Source organism: Tamandua tetradactyla, chromosome 15 (genome assembly GCF_023851605.1).
Source record: "Tamandua tetradactyla isolate mTamTet1 chromosome 15, mTamTet1.pri, whole genome shotgun sequence".
Lineage (NCBI taxonomy): Eukaryota > Metazoa > Chordata > Mammalia > Pilosa > Myrmecophagidae > Tamandua > Tamandua tetradactyla.
The window spans coordinates 33,874,624-33,887,088 of NC_135341.1; the positions used below are offsets into that span (position 1 = coordinate 33,874,624).

Consider the following 12,465-nt stretch of genomic DNA (forward strand, 5'->3'; position numbering starts at 1 on the left):
GCTGAGAGCTTCCCCAAATCTGGCACAACCTGCACCCAGCTCCGAAGGACGGGCCCCTGCGGACCGTGGGACCAATGTGGGTGGGCAGTGACAAGGGGTCCGAGGCTGCCCTACAGTTGAACCAGGATGGTCCCCCCAGAATACAGGGGCCTCAGGATCCCGGGAGCCAAATTTTTACCTTGCAATTGCACCCTGTTTTCAGAGGAGGACGCTGAGGAAGCAGGGAAGAGGGAGAACGGAACAAGAGCCTAGATCTGGCTGTCTGAGAGGGCTTCTGTTCAGGCCCAAGGGGAGGCAGGGGTGCAGGCGGCTCCTGCCCTAAGCGCGTGTCAGGGGATCTTCCCCAAACCGCAGACTTGAGTGCTGGAAGGGGTTCACTGTTCCCACCTTGCCCACCCTCAGTAATGCAAGCCCAGGGGCAGGGTAGCCTTCACCACCCCCAGGGCTGTTCACCCTCTGCCCTGCTGCCCCAAACCCGTGCCCCGCGCCGGCGCGAAGCCTCCGGAAGCACCGTCCTCGGGGCTCAACCCGGAGAGAAGCAGGCGAGAGGGCCCTGCACGTCTGCCCAGCCGCCAACGCTCACTTTCTCTCCCTCTCTTCTCAGGGAACCCCTCCTCCTGCTGCTGCAACGTTCCCTCCCCGCTCCCGCCCCCGCAGCCCCCCAGGCCCCTCCTCCGCGCCAGGGTGGGAGCGCAGTAATTCAGGTTATTTTTAGCCAAGCCGCATCCTCCAAGAGCAGCAAGTCAAGGGGAAGCCGCCCCCGCGCCTCCAGGAGCTGCTTGCGGAAAGCGATCAATTAAAACCAGGGCGGCCAGGGCTCCGCGCCAGGCGGGCTGCCGGCACCTAGAGGGCAGCGCCAAGCCCCTGGGCCTCTCACCCGCTGGCCCTGGGTGCTGGTGCTGGCTCCGGAGGAGTGGTGGGGGTCCCCACACTGCTCCCACTCGGCTCCTGCCCCTCCAGCCGGACCCCCTGCCCCAGGCTCTGTGCCCCCATCTTCTGCCCACGATGGGGAGGGCCATCCCCAGCCGTCCCCATTCGCCCTTCCCTTCCTCCAGGGAATCTTGGGGATGGGCACCCTCCATGTTACCAGGGAAGATTTGAGGGTGGGGAGTGACACTCGCCCCCACCGTGTGCCCATCTGCTATTCTCTCCAGCTCCAGCCTTGGGGCTGCTGGTTGGGAGGGAGAGCCCCTGAGCCCCTGACTGCCAACACCTGGCCAGGACGAGCCACGGGGAAGCAATGAAGGAGCAGGCAAGCCTGGAGCAGGGGAGTGACATGCGGACTTGCAATAATGGATGCAAAGCTCCTGGCTCCAGCCCACTAGCAAGAGGCTCTGTTCCCTGCCCAACCCCATGTTTAGGACTCTGTGCTGAGGGCCAGGCCTCTGGGATGGCAGGGTGCAGTGGCAGCTGGGGGAGGCCTGGGTCGTGTGGGAGTAGGGTCACAAGGCTGTGCGAGCAAATGCTGCCCTTTGCCCTCTCCAGGCAGCCGTGTCCTCGCCATCCCCTCGCCATCCCCTCGCCATCCCCTCGCCATCCCCTCGCCATCCCCTCCTCCCTTCTGTCTGATCTTACAGGGCCTGCCTTCAAGCCCCAGCTGCATGCCTCCCCTCCCAGGAAGCCTTCCAGGTCCTCCTCCAACTCCCACAGGCTCTCTTGGGCCCTCTGTGCCGGCCCCCAGGCTCTGCACACAATAGGTGCTCAGCACACTCCAGACCCGCCAGGAGGCATGAACCAGGGTCCCAGTGATCATGGCAGAGGCCCTGGCCCAGCACAGGGGTTCCAGCTTGGGGCCTCCCAAGGCCCTTCCACAGGTCTGCTGATGGGGCCAGGGGTCGCCCTTGGGGGTTCTGGTTCACCAGAACCTCCCCCAGCCTGTGTGGCTGTCCCTGCTTTATGGAAGAGGTAAAGAGGTAGGTGACTCAGCCCCTGGGAAGCTGAGTGACTTGCCCAGTGATACACAGCTGGGATGGGTCAGCACTTGGGCTGGACCCATTGCTTGTGGTCACAAGCCCTTTCCACTCAGTGGACATTTGATGGACTTTTAAGGTCCCCAGCCCTCCCGATTAATCACCCCCCTCCAGACTCCCAGCTCGTCTCTGCTTTTTAGGGTGCCCCTCGTGCCTCCCTAAATGGGCCAGACCTCGTGCTTCCTCACCTGGCCCATAGTGCACTGGGACTAGGGTACTGAAGCACTAAATGGAAACCCAGGGATGCTAATGGTGGGAAGCAGGCACCTCTTGGGATGGGGGCAGGCCAAGGGCCTTCCTGGGACCCCTGGGAGAAACGCCAGCAGTGATGTGTGGGGTGCAGCCTCCTGTGGCCCTCAATGCTTGTCCCTCCCTCAGTTCAATAGTAGCCATGGGGCCATCCCCACCTTGGCTCAGGAATCTCTGGTCCCCTCCCTGGCTTTGCCACCTGCTCCCTTATGTGCCCTTGGGCAAGTCTCTTCTCTCTGGGCCTCAGTTTCCCCACCTATACACTCTGGAAGGAACCAGATGATTTTCAAGGCTAGGCCCCAGGGGTGGTTTTCTAAACTCTGCCAGGGCTCCCGGGTTGCAGCCTCTGTCTCCTGGGATTGGAGTGTTCAGGATGGGGGTGGGAGGGGTGGCAGAGTTGGGGGCTTGTGATCTTTGGGAGGTGACAGACCTGGTGCTGCCATAGCAGGAGTTTTTTCAAAGGTCACTTCATCCCCTCCTTCCCCCTGCCAAAGAGTTCCCATCGGACCCCCAGGAGGCCCCGCAGCCTGTGATTTCGCCAGAGCATTGACTCCAGGACTACTTGACCAGGGGAGACGCTCGCTCCTCCCCCTCCCCCAGCCTCTCTACGGCCTGGCCCAGGAGGGAGCGAGAGGGAGGATGGGGGCCAGCAAAGCATCCAGACAGGGTAGGTGAAAGGAGAAAGGGGAGTGGGGAGGGGGGTGTGGTTGCCATGGCAACGGCTTTGCCAGAGCCTTAGGAGGCTGCAGGGGAGGGAAAGGAGAGGGTGTCCCTCCCATCCCTCAGCTTCATTCTTCCTTTTCAGATACTCTTTGTTAAAAAGGAGTTGCCTTAGCCTCCTTTTGTGTTTTTCACCTCAGAGGCCGTGTGGGAAAGGGGGAGCCCCCCAGGGGCTCTATCCTGCCCTGACCAGCGCTCTCATTCACCCACCGACTCTATCTCTTCCTTCTTCCATTCATGTCCTGACTGCCCTGGCCGGGTCCTGAGCTAGCAGGATGTGTCCACCTCCCAGGGACGCTGCCATCCCATTCCCCATCTCCTGACTGCCATGAGAAGAGAACCCCGCCACCTCCCAAAGCTGCTGTCAGGTCCCAGGAGCAAACCCACAGGCCTTGTGGGTGCAGAGCCAGGCTCTCCCCAGAGCCTTACAGAGGAGGAAACCGAGGCTCAGAGTGGGGCAGTCATTCAGCTAGCGCAGCAGTCAGAATTTCAACCCCGTCTGGTGCCGAGGTCTGCTCCCTTAAACCCTGAAGGCATGGCCTCGGGGAACTCCGAGGTGGCCAGGAGGGGCTGCGTGCAGGGGTGCCCCATAGGCTTGGATTTCTCTGCCCTGGGCCCTCTGGGGGAAGACTCCCCACCACTCCCCCTCCGCCACCCTCAGGAGCGTAGGGTCCAGGATCCTGCCCTGCCCCGAAGAACCTGCTTAGACAGGCCAGCCGGCTGGAGAGACGGGTTGATCTGGGGCAGGAGATGTGGTGGGGGCACGAAGGGGGGATGTGTGAGCCTGGGAAGCCAAAAGGACTTCCTGTAGGAGGGGAGCTGGTCCCAGGGCTCCAGCCAGCCTGCAACAGCGAGATGACATCCGTGGTCCCACACTGCCCCCATGTGGACGACAGGCTTACATTCCTGGATGGGGCATCCTGCCACCCCTGGGCCAGGTGTCTCCCAGAGGGAAGATGAGTGGCCTGCAGCTGCTGGGCATGCGAGATGATCTAAGGACCAGGAGGCACCTCAAAACTCTGCCTGACCTGTCCTCTCTCTTCCCAACAGATCCCGGGCCTCACTTCCTCTTTCCTTCTCCCAGGTCCTTCAAATCCCAGACTCGTGGGGGCAAGGGAACTTGTCTTGTCTTATCCTCCATCCCATACTTCAACCCCCAAGCCCGCTCATGTAACCACTGCTTGCATACCCCTCCTATCAGGGAGCCCCCCACCTCTGGGAGCTGCCCACAATTCAAAGAAAATTCCGACGGCCAAGATGACTTATCTGTGGAGCGGCTGGCATTTGCCTATCTCCTTCCTAGCTGTGCCCTCTGGGGCCACAGAACTGGGTAGCCCCTCAATTAGGGATTTCTAAGCCAATCCAAGGCCCTACCCAGGGCTCAAGAGCCTCCTATCTGTGCACCAGTCTTCTCTCCTATGGATAAAGCCCTGGTTCTGATAACTCACTCACAGTTGCTCTTGTCTGGACACACTGGTGGTCCCTGTCCCTCTGGAACTGCAGGGACCAAGGAGACCCAGCACCCCCAAAAACTGTCACTTCTCTCCCTCCTGACCCTCCCTCATTCCCACAGCCTCAGATCCTGTCCTCATTTTTAGCATCCACGTGCCAGTGACCTTTCCCTAAACTTTGCCTTCCCTCCCCTGAGGCCTTGTGGAGAGAGGAATGGATGGATGAACAATAATTGGGCTCCTACTGTGTACTGAGCACAGTTCCGTACTTTGCCAGAATTATCCAGTTTAACCTTGTGAGGCAATTCCTGTTTCTGTCCCCACGTTACACTCAGAACTGGGCCTAGAGAGCAAGGAGCTGGACCCAGGGGAAGAGCTGACTCCTACCTCTTTTGAAATTCCCATTGGCCTCTGGTCTCCTGATTCTGTCCTCTGCCTGGGCACGTGAAATGTGCAGGCTTCATTTGTCAAACATTTGTCAGGTCCTACATGCACCAGGAATGTGGCAGGACTACGAAAATTACCCGGGATGTCTCCAAACTCATTCTTTTGCTGAGCAGACCCCACTGTGCCCTTCTTGGGCTTGGGTCGGGCTGTGGGTCTGAACAAGGCCTGGGCTGGACACAGCCCCTGCGGGCCGCATGGCCCCGGCGGACTGCATCCAACCCTGCCCAGTTCGAGGTTTGTCTGGTCTCCCAGGCCTCACATCTCTCTCTGTTTTCTGCCCAAGGCATTGAGAAAGGCTGCTTGATCCACAGCTGCCGAGTCTCGTTAGCAACTCTGCCCGAGGCTACGCCACAGGTGACAGCAAGTGTCTCCAGCTTCCCTGTGCACTAGGGAGACAGGAAAGGATTACTCACTCTCAGAGGGTGGGAGAGGGTCAACCTTAGAGGAAGGGTTAAATTCTTCACTTTTTTTTTTGTGTCAGAGACTCCACTGGATCTGGAGATGTTTACTGACTTCTCAGGATAATGTTTTTAGGATAAATACTCTCCACAAGGTGTTACAAAGGATTCTCATGAACAGGGAAAGGTATCCACAGAATATGATCAAATGAATAAAATTGTTATAAAAACAAAAGAGTTTGTATAAAAAGGTTTCATTTATGAAGAGAGAAAGAAAGAAGGAAGGAAGGAAAAGAGAGAAGGGAGGGATTGAGGGAGGGAGGGAGGAAAACAACCATCTCTATATACACGGCTGTCCCCACCACCCTTCTCACTTTGAAAAGCAGGGCAAGCTGGTGGCTCCAGATCATGGCCCTCTCTGGCTCCCCCACAGGTCCCTCTAGGTCACAGTCAAAGGTCCGCATTCTGGTCACTGTTTCCCCACTTGCCTGGCAGTCGGGATTTCACCCTGGGCCTATCGCGGTCCCAATGTTACTGCACGGCTACTGTCTGTCTCCGAATCTGACTCCCCTGTCAGACTGGCTCCCCCAACTCCTAAGAAGTGAGCAGTGGCCCTCTGCCACTTGTCAGGGGCCACTGCTTATGTTTTAGGAGACGGGGGAGTCACTGCCTTGGCTGCAGGGCCACATGGCTGAGCAGCCCAGTTCCCTTTAAAGTCGCCACAGCTCCCTCTACCAGTCCCTGTTCTGCTGGCTTCCTTTTCTCAAGGATGGCACGGTTAGACCTCCTCTTCCGAGGCCCAACCTCTGACCCCATCTTTCCCGCCCGCCAGGCTGGGGCCCTGACTTGTCAGGCATGGCCCACGGATCACGCCGCCACCGCCACCACCTCTTCAGTCCCTACCTCTGCCCACCTGCATCTCCACCTATTCTCAGCACTCCTCAAGGACTCCGCTCCTGCAGGGACCCTTTCCTCTCTGCACCGAGTCGAGTCACCGTCAGCATCTGTTCTTCAGCCTCTCAAATCCGCCAGATTTCTCTCCCCCTTCCCAGGAATGCTTTGGCACGAAGTCATCTGCGTGTGCTGCCTCCAGGGCCCCCCACCCCCACCCCGCTCCCTTCTCTCCAACCAACCCTCTGCAATCTGCTTCTGTCACCCCATGAACCTCCCTCGCCAAGGAACTTTTATCCAGCAGGTGTAAGTTCCTGCTCTACACCAAGCAATGGGAAAACAAAGGTGAGTAAACCATCCCCCATTCAGAGTACTCGTGACGGGACAGGGACAGGGACACAAGCAAAGGAGCAGCATAATTAGAGTCTGGGAAAGTCCTATGAGGGAAGCAGACTGAGAGGGCAGAGAATAAGTGAAGAGGGAGTGGGGGGGCGCCTCAATTTCAGGGGAGGCGGTTCAGGGAGTCCCTTCCAAGAAAGAGCACGCTATCCAAACAGCAAGGAGAAAGGGTCTTCCAGGTGGAGGGAGAAGTGTAAAGGCTCTGGGATGGGAACAAGCATTTGTGCTTGTTAGGAGAGAAACAAAACTATGGGTTTGGAGAGGCTACCAGGGTCAGAGGAAGTAAAGAATTTATCTTTAATGCAAGGGGAAATCCTTGGTGACTTTAAGTGACAGGATCTGACTTGTATTGTAAAAGGAGTCTTCAGGTGATAAATGCCCAGCTATATGATGACATTGTGAACCATTGAGTGTACACTTTGGATGATTCATATGATATGTGAATATATAATATACATCAATTTAAAAATACGTTTTAAAAAAGAGTCCTCAAGCCCCCCTACTTTTGGAGAATTAGCTGTAGAGGGAAGAGTCAGAGAGGGAGAAAGTGCTGTTAGAAGGCAACGCTTACTCAGTATGGATGTACAATGGGAATTTCAAATTTAGTGCATTTAAAAAAGAAATACTGGGATCATTGCCCCCTCAGAAAAAAAAAAAAAAAAAACTACAGAAAAACACCTCCACCCCCCTCCCAATTGTCCTGTCTCTATAAACAGCACCAGATGTTCAAGCCAAAAACTTAGGAACTGTTCTTGCCTCCTTCCTTCCTCTCAACTCCCACATCCCCTGTCAGTCTACTCTCTCTCCTTGTCCTTTAACCATCCTCCCCACCGCCCCCACTCGGGTCCAGGCAGTCATCACCCGCCCCTGGACTTTCTTTTATTAATAACTTACTTTTTAATTGTGGTAGAGTATACATAACCATTTTTAAGTAAACAATTCTTTGACATTAAGTATGCTGGCAATACTGTGTAGCTTTCACCTATCTATTTCCAGATCATTTTCATCACCCCAAGCCAAAACTTATCCTCATTTAGCAATAACTTCCCATTCTCCGACCCCCATTCCTGGTAACCACGATTCTTTCTGTCTCCACGAATTTGCTTACTCTAATTTAAAAATCATACAATATTTGTTCTCTTGGGTTTGGCTTATTTCGCTCAACATGACGTCTTCAAGGTTCATCCATGTCGTAGCATGTACCAGTGCTTCATTTCTTTTTATGGCTGAATAATATTCCATTGTCTACATATACCACACTTTGCTTATCCATTCGTCTCTTGGTGAACACCTGGGTTGCTTCCACATTTTGGCTACAGTAAATAATGCTACGATGAACACTGGCATACAGTGTCTAAGTCCCTGCTTTCATTTCTTTGGGGGGTGGGGATTGTTGGGTCATGTGGTAATTCTATATTTAACTCTCTGAGGAACCACGACGAGGGCTACCTCATTTTACAGTCCCACAAATAATAGAGGGGGATCCTTGCCAGTACTTTTTATTTTCAGTTTTTTTTTTAGTAATGGCCAACCTTGTGGGAGTAATGTGGTATCTCATCATAGGTTTTAATGGCTTTAATGGCTAATGATATTGAGCATCTTTTTGTAAATTTATTGGCCATTTGACTATCTTCTTTGGAGAAATTGGTTATTCAAATCTTTGACCCATTTTTTGTTTAGGTTGTCTTTTTGTTACTGAGTTGTAGTTCTTGATGTATTTTGGATTTTAAACCCTTATCAGATATGTGGATTACAAGTATTTCTCCCATTTTGTAGGCTGTCTTTACACTTTCTTGATAATGTCTTTTTTGCTGTTGCTGTTGATGTCTTAATACACCGAAGTTTTTAAGTTTTCCATGGACTTTTGCACCGGCTTCCCCATAGCTCTTTTTCCTCTCCTCTTCCCCCTATAGTCTACGCTCCACGCAGTAGCCAGAGGTAATTTTAAAAGGTCCTCTATGCCTAACATCCCTTAAGGACTGTCTTCGCCATCAGAACCCCTAATAAGACCAGAGTCCCTAACGTCAGATTGGCAGGCTGGAGAGGGCGGGTCTGGCGGGTAGCACCGCCCCTCCGCCTGGCTCAGGCTCGTCTTGGCCTCGGAACCTTTCTTCCAGATGCATGAGGCGAGGGGGAGGAACATTTAAAGTAGCACCTTCCGGCCTCGTCGACCCTATTTCCCGTGGTGCACCTCAGCCTCCCTTCTTTTCCGGTCCCAGGCGGTCCTGGAGCTGCGGGCGAGGGTGAGAGCCAGCTACACTGCATCCAGCGCCATCCGCGGCCCCGGAGTGGGGTGGTGGGCGCCGGCCTCGGGGAGGCATGCGGGACCTGCCGCGTGGCCGTGAGGAGCAGAGGCCTCAGGGCGGGGAGTAGTGCCTGTGGGTCCTCCAAACGGTATGGGTGGAAGGGGAAAGCGGGAGAGCTCAAATTTTGGTAAAGACTTAAATTCCCAGGGGTGCCGCCTTGTATGGAGGGTTCGGGGCACCATATCTGGGTTTGGGAGACGGGGATCAGCGTCGTTTGGTGCAGAGTGAGTCTGGGCTGCGGGGCGCAGATCACGTTGTCGGTGCTGCAGCCTCCTGGCTTCTGTGCGCATCCTCTTCCAGGTCAGGGCGCAGAAGTGGGCCCAACCCGACGAGTGGCTAACTCTGACCTCCTCCACTCTCATCCCCCAGGTGCAGACATGGCCAAGTCCAAGAATCACACCACGCACAACCAATGTAAGTTTTCCGGGCGTTAGCCTCCAAGTCTGGGCCCCAGACCCTGGCCGGGATGAAATTAAGGATGCTGTGTTGGTGGAGTGTCTGACAAGGGGGACATTTCCATCACGTGCCTGGGGCTGGTTTTGTTTTCAGCCGGTGTTTTGAGGATTACAGTTTTAGAAGCCAGAGGTCCATTTGAGATACCCTCAGTGTTTATAGCATTTAGTGGTAAACGTTGCCCAGCTCTCTAGAAGACCCCTAGAAAGTAGTCTCGTAGGCTTGCCATCTTGTTATAGCGGGTGGTCTTATCAAAGTAATTCTCCTTTGTGGCTTTAATTCCGGTTTTTCCCTACAGCCCGGAAATGGCACAGAAATGGCATCAAGAAGCCCCGATCGCAAAGATATGAATCTCTTAAGGGGGTGAGTGCATGCATTGAATCAATTTCAGGCTTGACCCATCTGAACTACAGTTGCAGTCAGGTCTTTTCCTGGGGCATCTTCCATCTACTGACCCTGGTTTTATCTGGCTTTCCATAGCCCAGTTGACTTTTGCCTTGTATTAAATCCTTCTAGACTCATAATAAAGCTTTGTTTGGCCATATCACTTGCTCAGCCAAAGCACTTTAAGGGAAGGGGCGGCCTTGTTTGTCTGTATCCAGCACCTGGTGCTTTATGGGCCCCATTTTATATTGACCAGCCTTATGACCTTGATCTGACCCAGTTCAGGGCTTGGGGACAGCCTTCTTGTCTGTGTCAGGGGTTCTAAGGATTAGCTGAGACAGATGAGGCATAGGGAGAGAGAGAGAGAAGCCCGTGACCGTGGGTGAGGAGAATTGAGTCTTGTTCCCAGCCTGCTCTTCCCCTATAATCTACCTCATCTCTTGTCAGTGTATTGCACCAGGCATAGTGCTATTACATTTCCCTAAAGGGGGGAGGTGGCCAGGTCTGCTGAACCCGTGGTTTAAGAAGCTTTGAGCACTGTAGCCCTGCAGGAAGGGCAGCTGCTTTTAAAAAAATTATTAGGTGATGTATAGCATATATATAGAAACAGTAAGCTTCAAAGTACATTGTAACAAGTAGATATAAAACAGATTTCAGAGTTTGATATGGATTCTACAATTCTAGGTTTTTCTTTTTAGCTGTTTCAAGACACTGGAGACTAAAAGAAATATCAATATGATGGTTCAACAGTCATATTTATTTGTTAAATCCTATCTTCTCTGTTTCAGCTCCATCTTCTCCTTTGATCTTTCTCCCAATCTTTAGAAGTATTTGGACTATATACTAACTTTTTCATTTTGGAGAGAGCTGTTGATAATATGGGGTAGGGGGATGGAACTAGTTGATGTTCTGGAGAGACTGGCCCCTCTGGATTTCAGGACTTATCTGGCCTAGGAACCCATCTGGAGGTTGTAGGTTCTGGAAAGTAATCATGGTTCATGAAACGTTTAATATTTTTATTGACAAATCTTAACATGCATACAGTCCTACCTGGTATACAACCTGTGGCTTACAATATCATCACATAGTTGTGTAAACATCACCATGATCGTTTTTAAGAACATTTGCGTCACTCTAGAAAAATAAGAAAAAAATTCATCCCATAACCCTTACTGCTCCCCCTCATTGACCACTAGTATAAGGTTGACTCTTGATGCTGTCTTTAGAATGTTGAGCCCCTGTGGCTGGGGCATGATACTCTCCTGGCCCTCGCTGTGGAGTGAAGGATACCAGGGGTGGCTTGGGGACACCCAGGCACTGCACTTAAGAGTCTGTACCTTTCTTGCCTTCCAGGTGGACCCCAAGTTCTTGAGAAACATGCGCTTTGCCAAGAAGCATAACAAGAAGGGCCTGAAGAAGATGCAGGCTAACAATGCCAAGGCCATGAGCGCACGTGCAGAGGCCATCAAGGCCCTTGTAAAACCCAAGGAGGTCAAGCCTAAGATCCCAAAGTGTGGTAGCCGCAAGCTCAATCGACTTGCCTACATTGCCCACCCCAAGCTTGGGAAGCGTGCTCGTGCGCGCATCGCCAAGGGTCTCAGACTCTGCCGACCAAAGGCCAAGGGCAAGGATCAAACCAAGGCCAAGGATCAAACTAAGGCCAAGGATCAAACCAAGGCCCAGGCTCCAGCTCCAGCTCAGGTTACTGCTCCTGGTCAGGCTCCCAAAGGTGCCCAGGCCCCCATGAAGGCTCCTGAGTAGAGCCCTCCATCTGTCATTGCGAGGGTGGAAGGACTGCTATGACCCTTGGGCTGGGTTCTCCTGTGCTATTTGTACAAATAAACCTGGTGCAGGAGTTGTCAATCTGCCTCCATTTGTGTGGGGAGAAGAGTTCAGCCTTCTCTGATTGGGTGGTGGGAGTGGGGCGGGAAGGGCTCTGGCACATGAGAAGGGGACATAGTAAATGGGAATCTGGACTGGCCAGGCTGCTGAGGAAAGGGAGAAGTCCCGCTGCCCTTGTTAGGTCTTGAATCCTACTTAGGAGGAAGGGAAAGGGCTCTGTTGAAGAACTTGGCACTCTGGCCTGGGTTACTCCACACATAGGCTGATTCTGTGTGCTAGGGACCCTAAAGGTAGAGTAGTGACGTTGCTTTCCTAGTATCACTGAGCACAGAGAGGCCTGCAGGTATGCTCATGAAATACTGCATGAGGATGGGAGGAACCACCTGTGCCTCTGAGCCAGCTGCTTCATATGCAGCCAGTTAAATAACATTGGGCTCTCATGGAGGCTTCCTGTAGAAGGCACCAGGTGGAACACTGTTCCTGGTCCGCTTAATCCTCACTTCCAGCCTTTGAGTATGGTGGTCATGTCATTTATGGTCCAAACTCGGGCACTTCGGAGACTCAAATGGAATGCTGTTTTTCTGGTACAGCAAGCACCAGGTTATATGGTCCCCTACCTCTAGGAATTATTTTCATGTTGGTTTTACAGGTGAAGAGATGGGTTAGAGGTCACATTGCTGCTAAGGGATGGAGATAGCATTTGAACTTGGTCCATGTGGTGCCTAGGTTTAAGTGGGTCACCCAGCCAGGGCTGGGGCTGCAGTTTTGCTAGCACTTGACTGATCCTGGCATACTCTGTGATCAACTGCCCTTCCCCAGGGGTATCAAATAGGTGGGTCTTGAAGAAGGCTGGTTTTAGGCCCTGTTCCACTGGCTGTCCTCAAGAGGGAGGTTCTTCCTTGGCCCAACCCTAGGTTGTTGGCTGGTTGGCTTACAAAGCCAGCCCATGCAGTGG

At 53.4% G+C, this 12,465-nt stretch overlaps 1 protein-coding gene across 1 annotated transcript; it reads left to right on the forward strand.

The window, feature by feature from the left end:
- Positions 1-8,657: 8,657 nt before the first annotated feature.
- Positions 8,658-11,531, forward strand: RPL29 (ribosomal protein L29). The gene is made up of 4 exons (XM_077129113.1): positions 8,658-8,768; positions 9,201-9,245; positions 9,583-9,647; positions 11,022-11,531. Exons 2-4 carry the CDS (start codon positions 9,209-9,211, stop codon positions 11,427-11,429), a joined length of 510 nt encoding a protein of 169 aa, XP_076985228.1. The 5' UTR covers positions 8,658-8,768; positions 9,201-9,208; the 3' UTR covers positions 11,430-11,531.
- The last annotated feature ends 934 nt before the right edge of the window (positions 11,532-12,465 follow it).

Coding starts and splice junctions, on each gene's coding strand:
- RPL29 (XM_077129113.1), top strand. CDS start 9,209: ATGGCCAAGTCCAAGAATCACACCACGCACAACCAAT. Junction 9,246..9,582: donor TCACACCACGCACAACCAAT/GTAAGTTTTCCG, acceptor TTTTCCCTACAG/CCCGGAAATGGCACAGAAAT. Junction 9,648..11,021: donor GATATGAATCTCTTAAGGGG/GTGAGTGCATGC, acceptor CTTGCCTTCCAG/GTGGACCCCAAGTTCTTGAG.